This window comes from Aspergillus thermomutatus (genome assembly GCF_002237265.1).
Source record: "Aspergillus thermomutatus strain HMR AF 39 chromosome Unknown NODE_25, whole genome shotgun sequence".
In the NCBI taxonomy this organism is placed as follows: Eukaryota; Fungi; Ascomycota; class Eurotiomycetes; order Eurotiales; family Aspergillaceae; genus Aspergillus; species Aspergillus thermomutatus.
In genome coordinates, this window is record NW_020798073.1 from 154345 (window position 1) to 172083 (window position 17739).

At 51.4% G+C, this 17739-nt stretch overlaps 5 protein-coding genes across 5 annotated transcripts; 3 read left to right on the top strand and 2 right to left on the bottom strand.

Moving 5' to 3' along the window:
* Positions 1–2198: 2198 nt before the first annotated feature.
* On the top strand, positions 2199–4359 carry bgt3 (putative cell wall glucanase; the record flags this gene model as incomplete). Its single annotated transcript, XM_026762824.1, has 2 exons — positions 2199–4144; positions 4212–4359. The coding sequence occupies 2 exons, from the start codon at positions 2199–2201 to the stop codon at positions 4357–4359; spliced, it is 2094 nt and encodes a 697-aa protein (XP_026617348.1).
* Positions 4360–4951: 592 nt separating this feature from the next.
* On the bottom strand, positions 4952–5843 carry CDV56_109228 (SRR1 family protein; the record flags this gene model as incomplete). The annotated part of the gene is made up of 2 exons (XM_026762847.1): positions 4952–5298; positions 5378–5843. 2 exons carry the CDS (start codon positions 5841–5843, stop codon positions 4952–4954), a joined length of 813 nt encoding a protein of 270 aa, XP_026617349.1.
* Positions 5844–7044: 1201 nt separating this feature from the next.
* CDV56_109251 (copper acquisition factor BIM1-like domain-containing protein) lies at positions 7045–7889 on the top strand (the record flags this gene model as incomplete). The annotated part of the gene is made up of 3 exons (XM_026762870.1): positions 7045–7189; positions 7333–7646; positions 7695–7889. The coding sequence occupies 3 exons, from the start codon at positions 7045–7047 to the stop codon at positions 7887–7889; spliced, it is 654 nt and encodes a 217-aa protein (XP_026617350.1).
* Positions 7890–8103: 214 nt separating this feature from the next.
* CDV56_109262 (alpha/beta fold hydrolase) lies at positions 8104–9300 on the bottom strand (the record flags this gene model as incomplete). Its single annotated transcript, XM_026762881.1, has 1 exon — positions 8104–9300. One exon carries the CDS (start codon positions 9298–9300, stop codon positions 8104–8106), a length of 1197 nt encoding a protein of 398 aa, XP_026617351.1.
* Positions 9301–10275: 975 nt separating this feature from the next.
* On the top strand, positions 10276–17441 carry CDV56_109283 (uncharacterized protein; the record flags this gene model as incomplete). Its single annotated transcript, XM_026762902.1, has 3 exons — positions 10276–10311; positions 10384–14364; positions 17076–17441. 3 exons carry the CDS (start codon positions 10276–10278, stop codon positions 17439–17441), a joined length of 4383 nt encoding a protein of 1460 aa, XP_026617352.1.
* Between the last annotated feature and the right edge of the window lie 298 nt (positions 17442–17739).

A 17739-nucleotide genomic window follows, 5' to 3' on the forward strand; every position in this document is an offset into this window, starting at 1 on the left:
ATGGTCCAACCCACATGGGATAGACTTCGTGCTAACAGTCTAGGGCTGCTACATTTTATGATTGTTCTATGATATTTTACGATGTGGCCGACAACTCGCTACGACGTGACGACGCTATGGGAATACGGAATTTGCCGCACTGTTGAGCGGATGAACATCGGCAATGCGATCACAGACGCCCAGGATGGCAGATTTGATGTATTGAAGACTTTATGATGAAGGAATGAATGGGTTCATTAACAGGACAGGCGTTTGATTTGATGTTTGATTTCTGCGATGATTATATAATGGCTGTGATGACTATGAGTATAAGGTATGAGGATACGAGGCACGAATGCAATGACGGATTCCTTTTCTTTTCTTTTGAGATGCTTTGTGGTGGATGGATTGATCATCAAGAGTCCAAGCCTCATGAAAGTGATAGAAAACTGAGACAAGCAATGATCACATGCGGTGTTTTAGCCAATCAGGATACTTTGACTGTGGCAGTAATTAGCGGGCCTAAGCCAAAGATGGAAAGGTGTGTGCTCCATGAAAGGAACCTTGCCAGATTTGGTTAGATAGGGGTACCTTGGTTCCGAAAACGCCAGGGGTAAAAATAAACCAGCCTCAGGAGGAAGGTGCGGTAGGTCGGTAGGTCGGTAGGTACTTGTCTGTCTCACATCTGACTCCATCTTCTCATGTGGTTCATTGCATTTGTATTAATTGTCAATCAAGTAAGACTAAGAACTGATTCAGATCCTCCAAGACCTGAGACAAGAACATTGACCCATGTTGGATGGCATTAGAATCAATTCCATTGACATGATCTTACCCTCGGTATGGTAAAACATGGCATACAGTTCACCTTGTCCGACATGTATTTATCAATTTTAATTTTTGACATTTCATTCTGCTCATTCATTGCAATCTAATTACTGTCTTATGATCGTATTTCTCACGTGGCGTCAAATAGTAAGAATAAGTTAGTTTACTAAAATTGCCGGCTGCAGTAAACAAAGTCCCAAGTCTGACGCCGTACTGTACGATACTGGGGTTTACCGCAACCAGGGTCTTTGACGTTTGAAAGGGAAAAAATAGTCCCTGACAACGTGGATCCAACCTAGACCCTGAGCGGCGGATCATCCACTGTCGTAACTCGCAAGTCATTGCTGGACTTGAGATCAGAATAATTACTGGAATATGGGAAGCAAATCTGATGAGAACAGAATAAAACAAAAGAAGAAGGGCTTTTTAAATAGAGGTAGAGGGATATTTGTGGTGACAGGCAGACCGACAGCACTAAATCAGGTTGTCGGGGCCACCGGCCGACCGTGATCAGCATCAGCATCAGCATCAAGTGTCTGTGCTTGATTCGGCAGTTGGAAAGTCATAACATACAGTATTCCGCATGCAGTCGCTGGTTTCCGTTCCCCTCACGTTGCTTCTTTCATTGTTTGTGAATCGGTCACTTTTTGAAGCTATTTTGTCTGTTTGGATTCCATCTCGATTCTACACTCGATCAACCCTTGGGGCATTATTCTCCTTCCTGTACTCCGTATCGACATCGACATCAACAGCGACAGCGTCGACTATTGCGATGCTGGCTTAGGTTTCCGCTTTTCTGGCCTTTTCCTCCTCGCATGGTCAGACACTATCGACTAGATAGATACCCAGGTAAGTGTTTCTCTGATACAAGTCTTATTGGTACTCCCAAAATATCCTGTCAATGTCGCATTCTTCTGCCACGCTTATTACGGAATGCTCTTCTTTGCCCCGGATCTGTCTAAGTAATTGAAACTCTTCGACTTGTCGAGAGTTCACCTGCTGTCAAGCTTGCGTGCTCCCAAGTTCCCGCTTGATATTCCCAACCTTTCTTTTGCTCTTCCTGACTGTTCCTGAAATATCTCAAGTTCTCTGCTGTCATCGCTGGGAACCGTGGTTCGACACTTGTGCCCTGTCCCGCTGATTCACTATTATTATTGTCAGTTTCATAAAAGTCGCCGCCTTGCCCGGATTAACTAAACTTGATCGGTCAATCTGAGTAACTTTCTGGCGCAACCCAATTCCAATAATTAGCCCTGGAGCTGCCTCCTTTTCTAATTACGAACCAACTCATCATCGGTTGCTTGACCTAGCATAACTACTCTTTCGGATACCGGAAAGTGGCAGAAGAATCCATACAAAGGTATACCGGTGTGCTGGTTGTGGTTTGAACAATGTCCGGTCCCAACCGGACATTCAGTTTTGGCGAGGGCGACGATGGTTTAGCACATCCATCTTCCAGAACTCAGGCCATGCACTCGCAGTACGACGATGATTCCCCGATCTCCGACGGAGCCCGCACGAATCCGATCAATGGTCAGGGAATGGACCGTGGACTTGGGTCAGTGCCGGAGGACGACCATCGGGGATGGGGTCAGGGTCTAGGACCGTCACCCTCGTTACGGACGGGTTCATCAGCGACCCCGGGGATGGATAATCTGGGACCAGGGGCCGTGGGAGGCGGCATTCGCGGTATTGCTCTCGGCGTTGCCAATAGCCACGATCGTTTGAGTGGAGTGGAGGCCCTGAGGGGCACAGACGGCCATGAGGCTAATGTTCCTGCAGAGCGAGGGTTCAGCACCACGGGATCCGATAACCCATATATCCCTACGCCACCGGAGCATGGAGCGTATGGAAGCTCCGAGACGCTCCAGCCTCGATATTCGTACGGTTCCAATATCGCTTTGGGGGCAGCCGCTGCCCCGGCTGGACAGTTGACCCCGGGTCAATCCGTTTCGCATCTCAGCACATCGAGCCCATCGCAACGCAACCTCTATGATAGCCCATATCAGGGTGTAGCAGGTCTGAACGCCGGTCCCTACCAACGGCACTCGGCTTATAGCTCGAACGATCTACCTCTTGACATCAATCCGGATGAGATCGTCGATGACGGCGATGACGGCTTCGCACCCGCGCCGAACACAAGATCCGGGGCCCGCAAGTCTCAGGCCGTTCCTGCGGCGGCTGGAGGTGCTGCAGCAGGTGGAGTCTTGGGGAATTTGGGCGAGCTTTTCGGGGGCAAGAGTGCCGCCGACACATCGTACGGACCAGTTCCGGGAGCTGGTCTCGAGGCTGGAGAGAAGGGTCGCTGGGTCAAGCCGAAGCCAGGAGGGGGGAGCAAAAAGCGTGGGTGGATTGTGGGGGCGATCCTGGCTTTCATCATTGTCGGGGCCATCGTAGGAGGTGCGGTCGGTGGTACGATAGGCCACAAACACGGTGCAGAGTCATCCTCGGCTTCCTCTTCCTCCACACAGACGGCGACCGGCGATACAAGCGCCAACGGGGATCTGGATAAGAACTCTGCCGAGATCAAGGCCCTGATGAACAACAAGAATTTGCACAAGGTTTTTCCCGGTATTGATTACACCCCGTGGGGTGTCCAATATCCTCTATGTCTCAAGTATCCTCCATCTCAGAACAATGTGACCCGGGATATGGCCGTGCTCACGCAACTAACAAACAACGTGCGACTCTACGGTACGGACTGCAACCAGACGGAGATGGTCCTCCACGCGATCAACAAGCTCGAGCTGAAAGATATGAAAATCTGGCTCGGCGTGTGGATCGACAGTAACGAAACGACGTCAAGACGGCAGGTGGATCAATTGTACAAGATTATCGATGACGCCAACGACACTTCCATCTTCAACGGGGCCATTGTTGGTAATGAAGCCCTCTTTCGAGCAGGAAGTGACAAGGCTACCGCGCAGAAGACCCTCATCAACTACATGCAAGAAGTGAAGGACTACTTCAAAAAGAAGAACCTTGATTTACCAGTCGCAACATCAGATCTAGGTGACAACTGGGATGCAACTTTGGTTCAAGAGGCAGATGTCGTCATGTCGAACGTGCACCCTTTCTTCGGAGGCATTCCGGTTGATCAAGCTGCGGCTTGGACCTGGCAATTCTGGCAGGATCACGACGTTGCCTTGACCAAGGGCACCAACAAGAAGCAGGTCATCTCTGAGGTTGGCTGGCCCAGCGCCGGAGGAAATGATTGCGGGGATGGTGGTAACTGCCCGAACGACACAGCGGGTTCCGTGGCCGGCATCGACGAGATGAACAAATTCATGGAGGACTGGGTCTGTCAAGCCCTGGAAAATGGCACGGATTACTTCTGGTATGAACCCTACATCCGCCCTAAGCAGTCAACTGGTTTCGATCACCGCGGCTAACAAATGCGACAGGTTCGAGGCCTTCGACGAGCCATGGAAGATCCAGTACAATACTGCGAATGAGAATTGGGAAGACAAATGGGGTCTCATGGACGCGGCTCGTAACCTCAAGCCTGGCCTCAAGATTCCCGACTGTGGCGGCAAAACGGCCACTCGATGACTGTGATTCACATTTTCGTTTTGACGCTCAATGCAATAGCTTTTGGTACCCCTTTCAATCCATCTATTCTTGCACATGAAGCCTCCCCCAACAAATTTTCCCCCTTCTACAATAGCATGCTTGACGACGCATATCCTGACGGACCTCCACAAGTCTTTGGCTTTTGGCGTTGGTGCTGTTCTCCCTTCTCTCCTTGATTGTGTACGTTACCACCTGTTGAGTATTCTCTTCCTCAGTCGGGGTCAGAGCTCTACTCTCTGCTTGCCGCTGATTTTTGCATGGCTTTATTTGAAGCTTGTCTCATATTGCACATGGAAATTAACACTCCTTGCTAAGATACACTTGTTGATGATTGAGGGCATGTCTGTATATACCATAGCAGGCTCTGGCTAGGGGTTAGTTTGACGACCATTGAACCTGTGGATTATTGAGTTTTAGCATTGTATAGAATATCGATCACTATTGTGACAGCGGTAGTAGTATTTTCTTTACATACTTTTAATAATCATGAATCATCAGTACTTTCTCTACGGATACAATGGGTATATACTGGTTTATCTGAGTGTCGCGCGCAGAACTCAACATGCTCGTTTCAACTCTCATTCTTCGAAAGATACAACCGCATATTCCAAAACGCATGCTCATTGCTTCCAAATGTCGGAACTCGCACTGACCCCCTCGTGCCGAGATACCGACCAACAACCTCGGACTCAATCCCCTCCAGGGGACCCCCGAAGAGCAACGGCGGATCCGATGAAAGCAATTGCTCAAGATGCGTTCGTTCCGCACCGGGACAGTACAGAAATGACCGATCGGAGACCTTTGCAAACCCCTCGGGGTGATCAAGAACGGTGATATCGAGAGACGTGAGGAGGGACCGGTCGAGCTGGTTGAAGACGGGATCCTGGGCGTAGGTTGTGATCGAGGGAAAGTATTTCTCTGATCAATGGAAGAATGCAATCGTTAGCCAATGGTCTTTCACACGAGGCGCATAGACTGGTCGCAGCAATCGACTCACTGATCAGTTCCATTACGCCCACCAACGCAGCGAGCTGATACAGCGCCACACTCCGGCGATCTACCCACCCCCCTCGCAGAAATCCGCTCGGACTTCCCAGTCCAATGCAGACGATGTTCTCCAGCGGAGTCGCATGGGGATCTGGATCGGAGATCGAACTCGACCCTTCGAATCTCCTCTGGAGTGTGCCCGCCAACACGCGCCATGTCTCCGATCCCTCCCATCTCTCGCGGTACCCATTGAATTGGGTTTGGAGGTCGTCGAGGGTTAATCGCGAGGGGGCTTCGGCTGGGATCAGCGACGGGTTTGACGAGTGGCCTGCGTCGGCGCTGCGGTTTGGGCGCAGCGCCCGTCGCACGTTTTTGTTGGTGGTGACGTGCGTCCAGCCGTCTGCGTCGGTGACTTGCAGGCGTTTCTGCTGCTGGAGTTTGGGATTGGGTTTTCTGGGACGCCCTGTGTGGGGCATCTTGGTATATATGTGGTTCGGGTTATTCTTAGGGGAGTGTACACTGTACAGTGGTTGGCAGTTGATGCTCATGCTGGGGTGATTTTTGTTATCATTATCAGGATGGTTATCTGTGGTGGGGTGGAGCTTATCGAGTATCATATCAGCTATCAGTTATCGGGACCATCTATCCGTAAGGGGTACTCCGTACATAGTGACCTTTTCAAGTCTCCTTAGGTACCTCACTACGGAGTAAGAGATCGTGTCTTGATTTAATGGAATGGTCATATCAGCTTGAGATTACTATGCACACAAGTAAGAATAATACAATATTGGATTGGTGTCCTTGATTATCAGGCCCTGAGCTCTGGATGAGCTGCCGGAGTGCGCTAACAGCCACCAACATCAGCCAGATGCTATTCCAAGTCCAGTATCAAAACATGAGGAATATCGAGATGATTAAGTCATTCTAATGGCGGATAACCTCGAGTCTTTAGGATGCGTCGTTATTCACTCGAATTGATGTGCATCCGTCACAGTGATCGCCCCTTCTGCTGCACTCACGGAGGTTCTCTAAGCGCCCAGCCCATGACGGCTCCTCTCTTCTAGCGTCAAGATCGGGGCGCTTCCACCTCCTTTGCTCCACGAATCATCGGCGCAGAATGGCTTCAACTATCCCTGCCAGGACGTGATGCCACTTGCAGCCCAGCGTCTTAGAAGCCCAGTCGATCCAATCCGATGGCGAGACTGGTCGTCTCCTCACGGGCGCAACACTGCCTTTCAAGCACAGAGGAACGAGGCAGACGCTACAGCCAATTTTCAACCTTTCAACCTGCGGGTGTGGTCACATCAGAGTCTCCTGCATGCTCACTCGTCCAATGTTAATCTACTCCCCGCGGTAGTCAAGTCACGATGAAAGTCTGCTGCAAGACCTGGCCTCCGGGCTTTATTCGCTCTCTTTCAAAAAGACGTGAACGCCCTCCCCTATTTGGTTCCTTCGGCTGCTGCTCGCGAAGCTTATTTTTCTTTCGGATGATGATCATTCTCTGCGTTTCGGACGGTTGAACTGTTCGCCAACTGCTTGACTTGACTCGACTTGAACACTCCCGTAGGAGTTTCACATCCGAAAAGAAGACGGTTGTTCCCTTTTATCTGCAGTACTGCTTCTGCCGTTGCAGTTGACCTATTATCCCTTGCCTTCCGTGAAGGTCTCGCATACATCATGGTGCTTCAATCCTCGATATCGCAATGGGCGGCATTCATCGCACTGCTGTGTGCTGGACTCGCCAACGCCCACACCGTCATCACGTACCCAGGCTACAGAGGAAACAACCTCCACACCAACGGCAGTGTCGAAGAGGCAAATGGTTTGGGGGCAGCTTACTTTAATAACTCACTAATCTACCCCTACGGCATGGAGTGGATATATCCTTGTAGGGACTACCCGGCTGATCTTCGACTCTGTCCATGAACGTGTGCACAGCTAATGGATGATCGTATCATTTTGCAGGCGGAGGAATGCCGACATCCACCAACCGAACGAAATGGCCGGTCGGAGGCGGCGCTGTTGCCTTCCAACCTGGCTGGTTCCAGGGTCATCAAACCGCCCTCATCTACATCAACCTGGGCCTGGGAACAGTCCCTCCGAACATGAGCCATCCTATGATCTCTCCCTTCCAGATCACAGGTCCGACCAATAACCCTTATCCCGGTACGATCTGTCTGCCACAGGTCCCACTGCCGGCGAACATTAGTGTGAGTCCAGGCGACCACGCCACTATTCAGGTTATTGAGACTGCCAAGCACGGTGCAGCTTTGTACAATGTACGTCCCCTGCTTTTTGCCGAGTGGCTGAATCTGACCATGACGCAGTGCGTGGATATTGAATTCGCCGAACCGACAGAGGTAGAGGAAGTGACGCGTGACAACTGCTTCAACTCGAGCATCATCACCTTTGGCGAGGTCTTCACAACAACGTCGCTCACGTCGGCGGCGGCGCCCAAGCCGTCGCTGATGAGCATGCTGCCTGTGTACATGATAGCATTGTTCAGCTGGGCGATGATGTAGATCTGTGTTTCATTTTGGCTGTTGTGGTTTTTCTTTGCATTACATACCCAATTTGAGTATCTTATTGCATGACTTTGCGAGACTTCCTTGTCTATAACACCTCACTCTGCCTTGTTGTGAGTCACGCATTCTTATCCTACAGGCGTTATAGGCCACGACCCTATGATTGAAGCAGATACCTGTTGATCAAAAGTCAAGATATGGCTTTACATGCTCATTTCAGACTACGCACCAGGTCCAGAATCGCACCAGCAACCTCATCCGGACTCTCCTGAGGCGCCCAATGCCCCACCCCATCAATCAACCTCAGGAACCTAAAATCACTGCACACCTCCCCATTCACCATCTTCTCCAAGGCCCCCGGCTCCTGGTAAATTCCCCAGTCCATCTTCCCCGACACAAACGCACAAGGCACCTCGATTTTCTTCCCCGCAAACGCGTCAAAATCCCGTGTGAACCAACCATTCGCCGCCGTCCGCACTCGGTACCAGTTCAACCCACCCTGGAACCCCGTCCGCCCATACTCAGCCACGTAAACATCCAGATCCGCATCAGGCAGCCAGGTCTGCGAAAGCTGCTGAGCTTTCTCCGGCTCGTTCGCCATGTCCAGCGCGATGGCTTCGGGCATGGTAGCGTCCAGCGGCATGATGTAGTAGAACGGTAGTTGGAGTAGTTCATCCGCTGTCCAGTTTAATGGACGCGGGTGGTTGCGCGCGCACGAGCCGCTCTTGAGGTGAAAGTACCCGCGCAGGAACTCGCGGAGTCGGCCCGGGAGGAGGCTCATCTCGTCGTTTGCCGAGGCGGTGGAGTAGTACCATTTGTAGTGTTTGCGGTCGCGCTGGGCCAGCTCAGCGTGGATGTGGTTGCTGGCGGCGGATTCCATGCCGCCGCTTCCTGGGGTTCCGTGGTCATGGTCATGGTCATGGTCACGGTTGTTGGCGGTGTTGAAGGGCAGGGATGGCGTGCCGTTGAACGGATGGCTCAGCAGGACTACGCTTTCGAAGAAGTCTGGCCGGATCAATGCGCACATGGCGGCGGATACGGCGCCGCAGTCGTGGCCCACGACGCAGCGGACGGAGCGGTATCCCAGTGCGTGAACGAGAATCACCATGTCTCGTACTAGCGAGGTGAGCGAGAAGGTGGACAGATCTACCTCGTCGTAGCTGCGGGTGTCCCAGCCTGTGGTGCGGCCGAATCCGCGCTGGTCGGGGGCGACGGCGTAGTACCCTGCCTCTGCGAGACGGGGCAGGATCTTGCGCCATGAGAAGGCCAGTTCGGGGAAGCCATGGAGAAGCAGGATCAGAGGACGGTTGTGGTCGGGAGAGTAGCCGGCCTCGAGGATGTGGAAGTTAAGGGCGGAGGTGGAGACGGATCGACTAGAGACATGAGGTGGAAGGGGAAGAGATGCCATGTTATCACTTTGCTTGGATGTTGAATGTGAGATGTACCATGCAGTTGTTAGATAGTGAGAGCTTTGTGCATTCGTATCGATCTATAGATCTACATTTCTCCGCATGAACGCAGAGTATATATGTTGGAGTCTCCATAAAGATCAGCCATATTGATTACCCGAAAATCAAGGCATGGAAGGCAATAAGGCAGACAACACCTTCACTTGTTCATTGGTAACCTTATTTTCAAGGTACCAACTAGGGAGATGCAAGATGCAACCTCAGGCACCTACATATTCACACCCACATACATCATCGATGCCTTACAGAAGACATCCTGCAGCACGCAAGAAGGACCCTAATCTATCGATCTTGAAGAATTCCAGATGATCCTCACCAATACAAGAAAAAGCTAAAAAGGGCTAACCCCACCAGAACGACCAAACTAAAAAGAATAAAAATGAAAGTGAAAATAAGAGGCGCTGCTCAATCGCTCATTAATTTGACTTGATCGGCCTCCAGTCCATGACGCAAAGTGTGCCCCTTCGACTCTCGATCAGCATTATCCCCCTTCTTGGGAGTTGGTACTGCAACTCCCCTCTACTCATCGTCATTGAAACTGATTACTTGATTTCTCCATTCAGTTTCGCATCAATTTTTCCCGTTTCTTCCTTCCCTTCATCCCCCCTTGTTCTTCTAAATACTCTCCCTTATACGTTCTTTGAGGAAATCTTCCGGCCTTTTTTTCCGCTCCCCCCTCTCGCTGACAACGCAGCACAATATTGCCAGGCAGTCCGAGGACTTTTCGAACGTCACGGATTCTACGGCTAGAAGAACTACTATAACTATCCGTCGCTGCTCTTCGAGATCTGAGTATTGAGTCACATTGATAAATAAGGCACGAAGAAACTTGTGTCTTTGTCGACGTCAGCTCCCGTGTCCGCCGTTTGAGGCAGACGCGACGATATCGAGTTTCTTTCGCTTGAGGACCCAATATGTTCCGCAGAAGGAGAAGCACATCTCGTCATCAGGTGAGCTTTGCAGTTTAGCCGCATTTCGCAAATTCAAAATGGCTGAAGCTGATTTTCTTTGCTTTCCTCTAGCCTCTCTCCACTGTATCCTCACAGTCCGCCCAGTCCGCTGCCACCCATGCCTTCCTTAAATCCCAACCCTCCTCAAGCAGTCTGTCTTCTGCTGCGGCCGCGGCGGCTCTACGAAGTCTCACGCCCACTCCAACTCCCGTGGAAAATGTCCAGACCAAGAGAATGATTCAAAGACGGGCCTCCGTGACTTCGCAGACCGGTAGCCTCCGTCCAGGCAGCAGGACAGACCTTCGTCGCAGTAATAGCTCGAGCTCCATGAGCAATAGAACGTTCCGAGAACAATCCCCGCGTCGACCTGCTACCAGTAACGGCCAAGTGGATGTCGTTCCACCCCTGCCCTCCATGCCTCTGGAATTTTCAGGCCGGAGAAACCCTGGTCGGCGCTCCGTCAGCCTGGAGCCAAGCATGCGATTCAACTCCTCGCCCAAACATAAGAAGCTGGGTCGCGGTATGAGTGTTGACAGATCGCTGCGATCGTCGTCCAGCCAGTCGCACATCCAATCCCAGCCCTTGTGTACGGTTCCCGAGCTCGAACGAACAGCCAGTCGAAACTCAATCAATTTCTCATATCCGATGAATGGCCGACCAACCTCCCCAACTATCTCGCGCCAATTTCCCACACAACGTGAGGCCTTGACTAACGTGTCGCTCAACCACGAGTTGTCGCCCGCCGGGTCTCCGAATGCCCGGGTAGCGAAAAACCAGGCAATAAAGAAGGCAACTGGGCTCGTTACCGGAAGCCCCGGGCGAACCGCGTCTTCCGTTGGTACCGCTGTCGCAGCTGCACAGGCTGCTGTGGTGCCCAAATCCGACGGAACGAGTCACTCACCAGTGGTCAATCGCTTCGGTAATCATCGAGAAGTGGCCACTAATAGTCATGCGCGAAGTCAGGACTTGAGGCAAATATCCTCTCCTGCGATGGGGCCAAAGCGGACGCCTACCGTACCTGAAGAAGACTCCCAGGGTGAAGAACGGGCGGGCCCAGAGGAAACTGGGAGTCGCTTCGATCATCCGCGCGCCGGGAGTGTTTCGCCTATCGGCGAACCTGTGCCCAATTTTTCGGAGCATTTGTATGCTGCGGAACCTTCAATCATCAGAACGCCAGCCACGCCAGACGAAAAGGATGCACGACCTACCTACCCCGTCCATTCCGTTGAGTCGGATGAATTTACGGGGCTAGAACATGGGCTACAACAATCCCCCATCCGTTATTCCAGCAGCAGTCCGGGTAGATCTGCGCGATTTTCCTCTCAACTCGCAGTGGCTGGAATTGCTGAGCATCAACCTCCTCCGAGATCAGTTTCACCGGTCAAATCCGCGCTGAAAAATGCGCGAAAAAGTTCGTTGTCTCCTAGTGGGAGAAATGGAAGCGTTCTCCGTCCAGGTCCGGCACTCAGTGAGCTCTCTGACGCCACTTCTGTGGCTTCAGACGATGGTTCCAGACTCGGCTACCGTAGGAAGCCTGTCAAAGTAAGCTTTGACGATGATGCGGAAATTGTTGGAGTTGCAGCGAGTCCGCCAACCTCCCCAGAGGAACTGACCCCTGAGCCTCCTGAAAAATTCAGGACCAAAACTGGATGGTTCGGGGTCGGTAAGCGGAAGACCTCTCAACTGGATGCCGTTGATCCTGATGAGTTTGATGAGGTTTTGAAGCCCCGGCCTGCTCTTCCTTCTTTTGGCAGGATAAGAGGACGCCGAGAGGACGAACCTGAGCCCGCCCAGCCGGACTTCAGTGACAATGAGTCTACCGCCTCGTCTGAGTTCGAAGCAGTGGTCTCCGGCCGGTCTGTCTCGAATGACCATTCCGTTCGAGGCATCTTGTCCAAGCCTTCAATAACAGCTCATCAACCTGGCACAGAAGTCGATCGCATCCCCCTCACTGAGTTTTCTGAAGGTGCTAGCGACCAAACGAGCAATGCAGTCAGACAAGATAGTGCCTTCGTTCATGAGCCGGTGTCTCAAGCTTCTCAGGCTCTGAAACCGTCAGTAGTGGATGCGCACTTGATGCAGGAGCAGGAACCATTAATGACTCCAGATGTGGAGTTAGCGCTACAGGGCGTGACGGCCCGAACAGTCTCACCTGGTGCCGAAAAAGGGCGTTCAAGTCTTGAGATATATAGTGTCCCCGGTGGTTTCCCGCGTACCTCGTTAGAGCTTGACTCCAAAGCCACTAGCAAAAAGAAAGGCAAGAGGAGAGCACGTGGCAAAGCTGTCGATGAGCATATGCCGAATGGCAAGGAGAGTGATGACGAGTCAGGGGAAAGTGTTTACAGCGACGCTGAGGAGGTTGTCGATGGTGATGGCTTTGGCTCAATCAATGCGATCGTGGATGCGCGGATAGCGCAAGGCAAAGACGGCCGACCTGTTGATTCTCTCATCGGCAACACATTCTCCGAAGACGGCACGCGCGGATTCGGAGCAGAGTCCAAAAATGGAACGGCGAGCAGGCTCGAAGAGTCAAGTCAGGCTGGTCGCGCAGCAACTCCCGTGCAAGAAGCGCGTATTACTGCGCAGGCTGCCGACTCTCCCACCTCCCCTCAAGAGTGTCTTCCATTATCGTATCATTACCCTCCATTCCCGACACGGTCTACAGGTCAGAGGCAAGCGACCGACAAAGACATACATTCGTCCGCACGCGCGAGTCAAGCGAAGCGGCCCATGTCAACCATAGTATACAGTGATTCAGGGCTACGTGATGTTGTTGCAACGGATGGCTCATCACGCGGCCCATCCGGCAACGGTACATCTGCTTTACGTCGAGCCGGCTCTGAGCGGGCCAAAAAGAGACCTGTGTCGTTCGGGCCGGTCATCCAAAAGGAAATCGGTCCAGCTCCTCCTAGCGAGAGAACTATCAACGGCAGAGCGCCCTCCATGCCTCAAAGGAGAATGTCCACTGGAAGCGACTCATCCAGCAGTTTTATAAGGTCCACGCGCCGTGCCAAAAAGGGTGGACAGCGTACCATGCGACGCACCATGCGGGGAGGCCCTCCGATCCGCGCCATGCCACCGTCTCCCGGCCGGGCATCATCGCCTTCCATCGAAAGTCGGCCCCTTTCCTCGGGGTCAGGCACAGGTACCATGCGCACCACATTACGGAGCAGTGAACCCAAGAACGACAAGACTTCAATCTTCTCCTCTGGCAGGTCTCCGAAATCGAAGGTCACCAAGACAACCACGCCTCGTTTCGTATCACGATTCCCGGATTCCGATGACGAAGATGCTGATTTCCGGCAGCGGAAACTGCAACTTCGATACGATGATTCAAGTGACGATGAGGAAGGCCGCGTGATACACACCCTTCGTCCGGTTCGCGGCATTCCTCGACGGCAGGGAACAAACGACGGCGATTCGACGGAACTCGAAGATAGCTCTGAGAACGAGAGGCCAGCCACCCCTGCACCAGCAGCTGTCTCCAAAAAACCTAATCTTCTTTCGCACGACCCGGGACTTGCTGCAGTGGCCAGGTCGCGTGGAATGACAGAGGAGGAGCTGGATGAGTTCCTCCACCGGCCGGCAAAGGGGCGAGTGTCTGGAATTCTGGGCCGGTTCACCCTGAAGAAATCTAGGCGACCCATGGAACACAAGGTCTCCAAGTCCAACCCTGAGGACCTCGCTCACATGCGGGAGGAGAATTTGCTGAATTCCACGCGGGGAGCTACGGTCACAACTGTTACTGCCAATCACTCCGGGACTTCCCCTTCGAAGCTCACCAAGGGAGGCTTGAAGAAAGCGAACGACAACGGTCTTCCACTGGACTCTGGGCGCAAAGGGTCAGAAGCCGCAGCGGCTGGAACTGCGGCGGAGCAGCACCCGTTAGCGGCGGGTGCATCTGAAGACGGAAGTGCATCTATTGCCCGCCATAATGAGCCCACCGCAAGTGACACCGCAACTAATATGCAGAGCTCCGAAGCTGCACCTCCGCGCGAGGATCAACACTTAGCTAACATCAATGGCAACAATGGCCTCAGCGCAAAGGATGTCGTCTTCCCACAGGGAGGGCGGAAGAAACGATTTCCTCGTCTTCGAAAGGCATTTGGCATGCGCAGCTAGAGGGGCCCGATCGAAATATCTGCTCGCTTCTTCCACTATATATATCAAAGCATATTTGCTTGTAATCTATGAATTTGGCAGGTTTTCTCACTCCGAGAAGTCTTCTCCGATAGCTGCCTATGGCCGAAGTCCCGATCCTTCTCACGTTTCTACGATACTACGAATTGCTACGCCTATACAAGAGGGAGCTAGATGCTCCCTATTTGCCGTTGATTTCGATACTTTGCTCCCCATCCCTCCATGAACCTAATCTGCTGTGATACCTTCGCTTCTCTCAACCGGCCACGCAACGTGTGGAGGAATTGCTATTATGACTCCTACAATGGAGCAGACTTGATTTATTTTCTTCTTCCTCTCTGTCTTTCTTCTACGATTTCTGAGCTATTTAATAATGATTTTCATTGGGACATTGGTTTGGGAATATGGATAATATGGGCAATGGGCAAAGGTTTAAGGGTCTTAATACACCATCTTAGGTTCGAGGAGTTCTCGGCAGAAAGATCATCACTGTTGGATAGAAGGAGGATCAAGGAAATCTGTAACATTTATAAAATTATCTACGGAGTACTATATGCCATTATTTGAATCGTTCCTTGTTGAATAGGACATTCATTGTTTCTGATGGGTTATCTGACTTCTTCGGACATTCATGACGGAGTACTAACAACACATCGACTGAAGCCTGAAGGTTCAGGTACGCAGTTTGTGCCTTGATTATCCTTCAATCAAAACGAGCTCCGTTGAGCTCCAGAATGCACAGCGACCAGCATGCAAAAGTACCCGATGATCGGCTGTGTTGACCCGTGCAACAACCTCGGGATGGGAAGCTGGGAGACATGGAAACGAGCTCTTCGCTCTCCACCCACGAGTCCACTCCCCATTGATTCCGATCTCGTACAGGGCCCACACGGCAACCCAGGGGCCAGAAGGCAGAAACGCCAGCCACTTGCGCCAACCTCTTGCTTTTCCTTCAGTCGGGTATCTATCGATAAATATGGGAATGTGTCTAGATTGGACAGCCGACACCTGAGATTGGGTTGAAGCGGTGACGAACGACAGTTCATTAACATTGTTACCTTGGTGTCTGACGGCAAGCTAACGTAAAAGGACACAGCTCAAGAAAATCGATGGCTGGCGGGCGCTTACTGCGAGGAGCACCCATGAAACCAGAGCAATCATGATAGAGATCAGAAGCACTGGGGTGGAACCGTGGAGCACTTTAGATTAGGGCTGTCAGCCTGTAAGCTGCTGCCGGCCTGGAGAGGGGAAAGCCACAGCTTACAAGAAACATGACCGGCGGGGAGTGAGATGGGGACCGCCGATGAAACCCCAAATCCAATGACGGAGCTCCACGAGGATTGTCTGGATCAATTGCAGATGGGCCAGAGCGATAGGAAATGCCGGAAAGTGATGATGATAATGGTACTGACTGTAACTAGAATTATGAGGAGTATCTCTTCCATATTCTCGGTTGATTCTCTGCGTCTCTCTGGAAGAGAGCTCTGCTGCAATCACGCCAATGCTGCTCACTAATTGCTTAGTCGAGCTGTTGAGGAGAAGAGCTGCGCAAAAGCCACCATCACGGTCGATCGTCCCAGCCCAGTAGCGCCAAGGGATCCAGATTCCCGATTCGACCCGGGGGGAAGTCGAGGTTGCCATGGAGATTGGTGTGTTTTTTGAGTTTCAGCTCTGTGTAAGTGCCCATGCTGGCCAGCCTCCAGATTTTATTCCTGATTGCATTATCCTTATTGGGTGTACAGAGTACGGCGTATGGAGAGGAGAGTAGTTCATCCCACGGGCTAGATCATATCATCCTCATGCATGTGAAGATTCATCCTTCTGAATGGGACAAAATGTTTTGATAGAACCACTTAATGTGATATGTATTATCTTGAAGCATTGTTGACCGATATGTTGATGGGGCCGTTCGTATGCAGCAGGATGGAGGTTGATGGAGTCAATCAGAAGTAGCTATATATATCTCTATCAGCAATGACCATTGCAGTTAGCACATGCTTCTTCTTGAGCATAAATTGATCCCAAAGGGACAAGAGTCGACGAGAACAATAATGATTTTCTTTCGTACCATCCGGAGAAAGCGATTATCACCCGCAACCTCGGATGGATGAAACCCCAGAGGATGTTTCTGATCGGGAGGCTGGAAGAGGCCCAAACGGGGCAAAGCGCAGTAAACAAACGCGTGGAAACAAGGAGCAGCAGCATTGGATGGAAGAAATCAATGTGATGATTGAGAGATTGATTGATTGATTGACTGAAAGTTATGATTCTGTTGCTGTATGGAGGAGGTTTTTTTGGGTGTGCTCCGTAGAAAGTAAGGTGTTTGTTATGATTAGATACAGCAGCAGTAGTGAAGGACGGCCTCTCCCTTCCTATTTCAAGCCCCTCATCCTCTTCTTCTTCTTCCTTTCTCCTCTCTTCCCTCTTCCATTCCTTCTTCCTCTTCCTCCCCAGCATTATTCTTGAGTTTATCTCACATTCCCCCCTTCCTGTCAACCATCCGATCAATCTGATTCAGATTAGATCTATCTAATCTTCAATCTAATTCACATTTCTCACGAGAAAGACTTCTCTCCCAGTAAAGAGTCTTTTCTTGTCTCGCCTTTCGAGTTGTTTCGCAACAGTTCGAAAGGGATTCGAGAAGAGACGCCCAAAGGACAGCCAATCTGGACTTTGACGCCCGCGTCCCCATCCCCTTCAGTGTCTTCCCGTCGTCGTACCGGAGTGACGCTGTTCCTGAGACTACTCTGACTAGAGTAGAGGGAGAAGTCAATCTCGATCGTACTTCGCACGTCGAACGGGAAGATACTCGAACCTCTGCTCCTCTTCCCGACCCGCGTGTCTACGGAAGAGAAGAAGTCGATATCCATATCACCAAGGACCGTCTCCCCGCGCCTTCTCGCAAGGGTGACGATTTCCAGGTCGTCTACGAAGACCGTGAGTACAAGGATTCTCGTGTTCCCGAGGTAGAACTTTCGCGTCAACGGTAAGCATTTGTTTTCTTCATCAATTTCTTTTGCACTATGTTTTCTACGGCTTTCGGAGATTCCCGTTTTTCTTCGTTCTTTCCCCCTCCCACGGGCTGTCATCTTTTTCAGGGTGTGGTGATTACTTTTCGTTGAATTTCCCCGAATGCCTCGTGCTTCTGCATCAATCTACATTTCCAGTTGGAAAAGTGGAGAGAGGGAGAGAAAAAAGGCAACAGGGAAAAAGCAGCGAAAACAAAGCAAAAAAAAAAAAAAAAAAAAGAAACTAAAAAAGAAACAAAAACAACACAAGCTCCAGAAG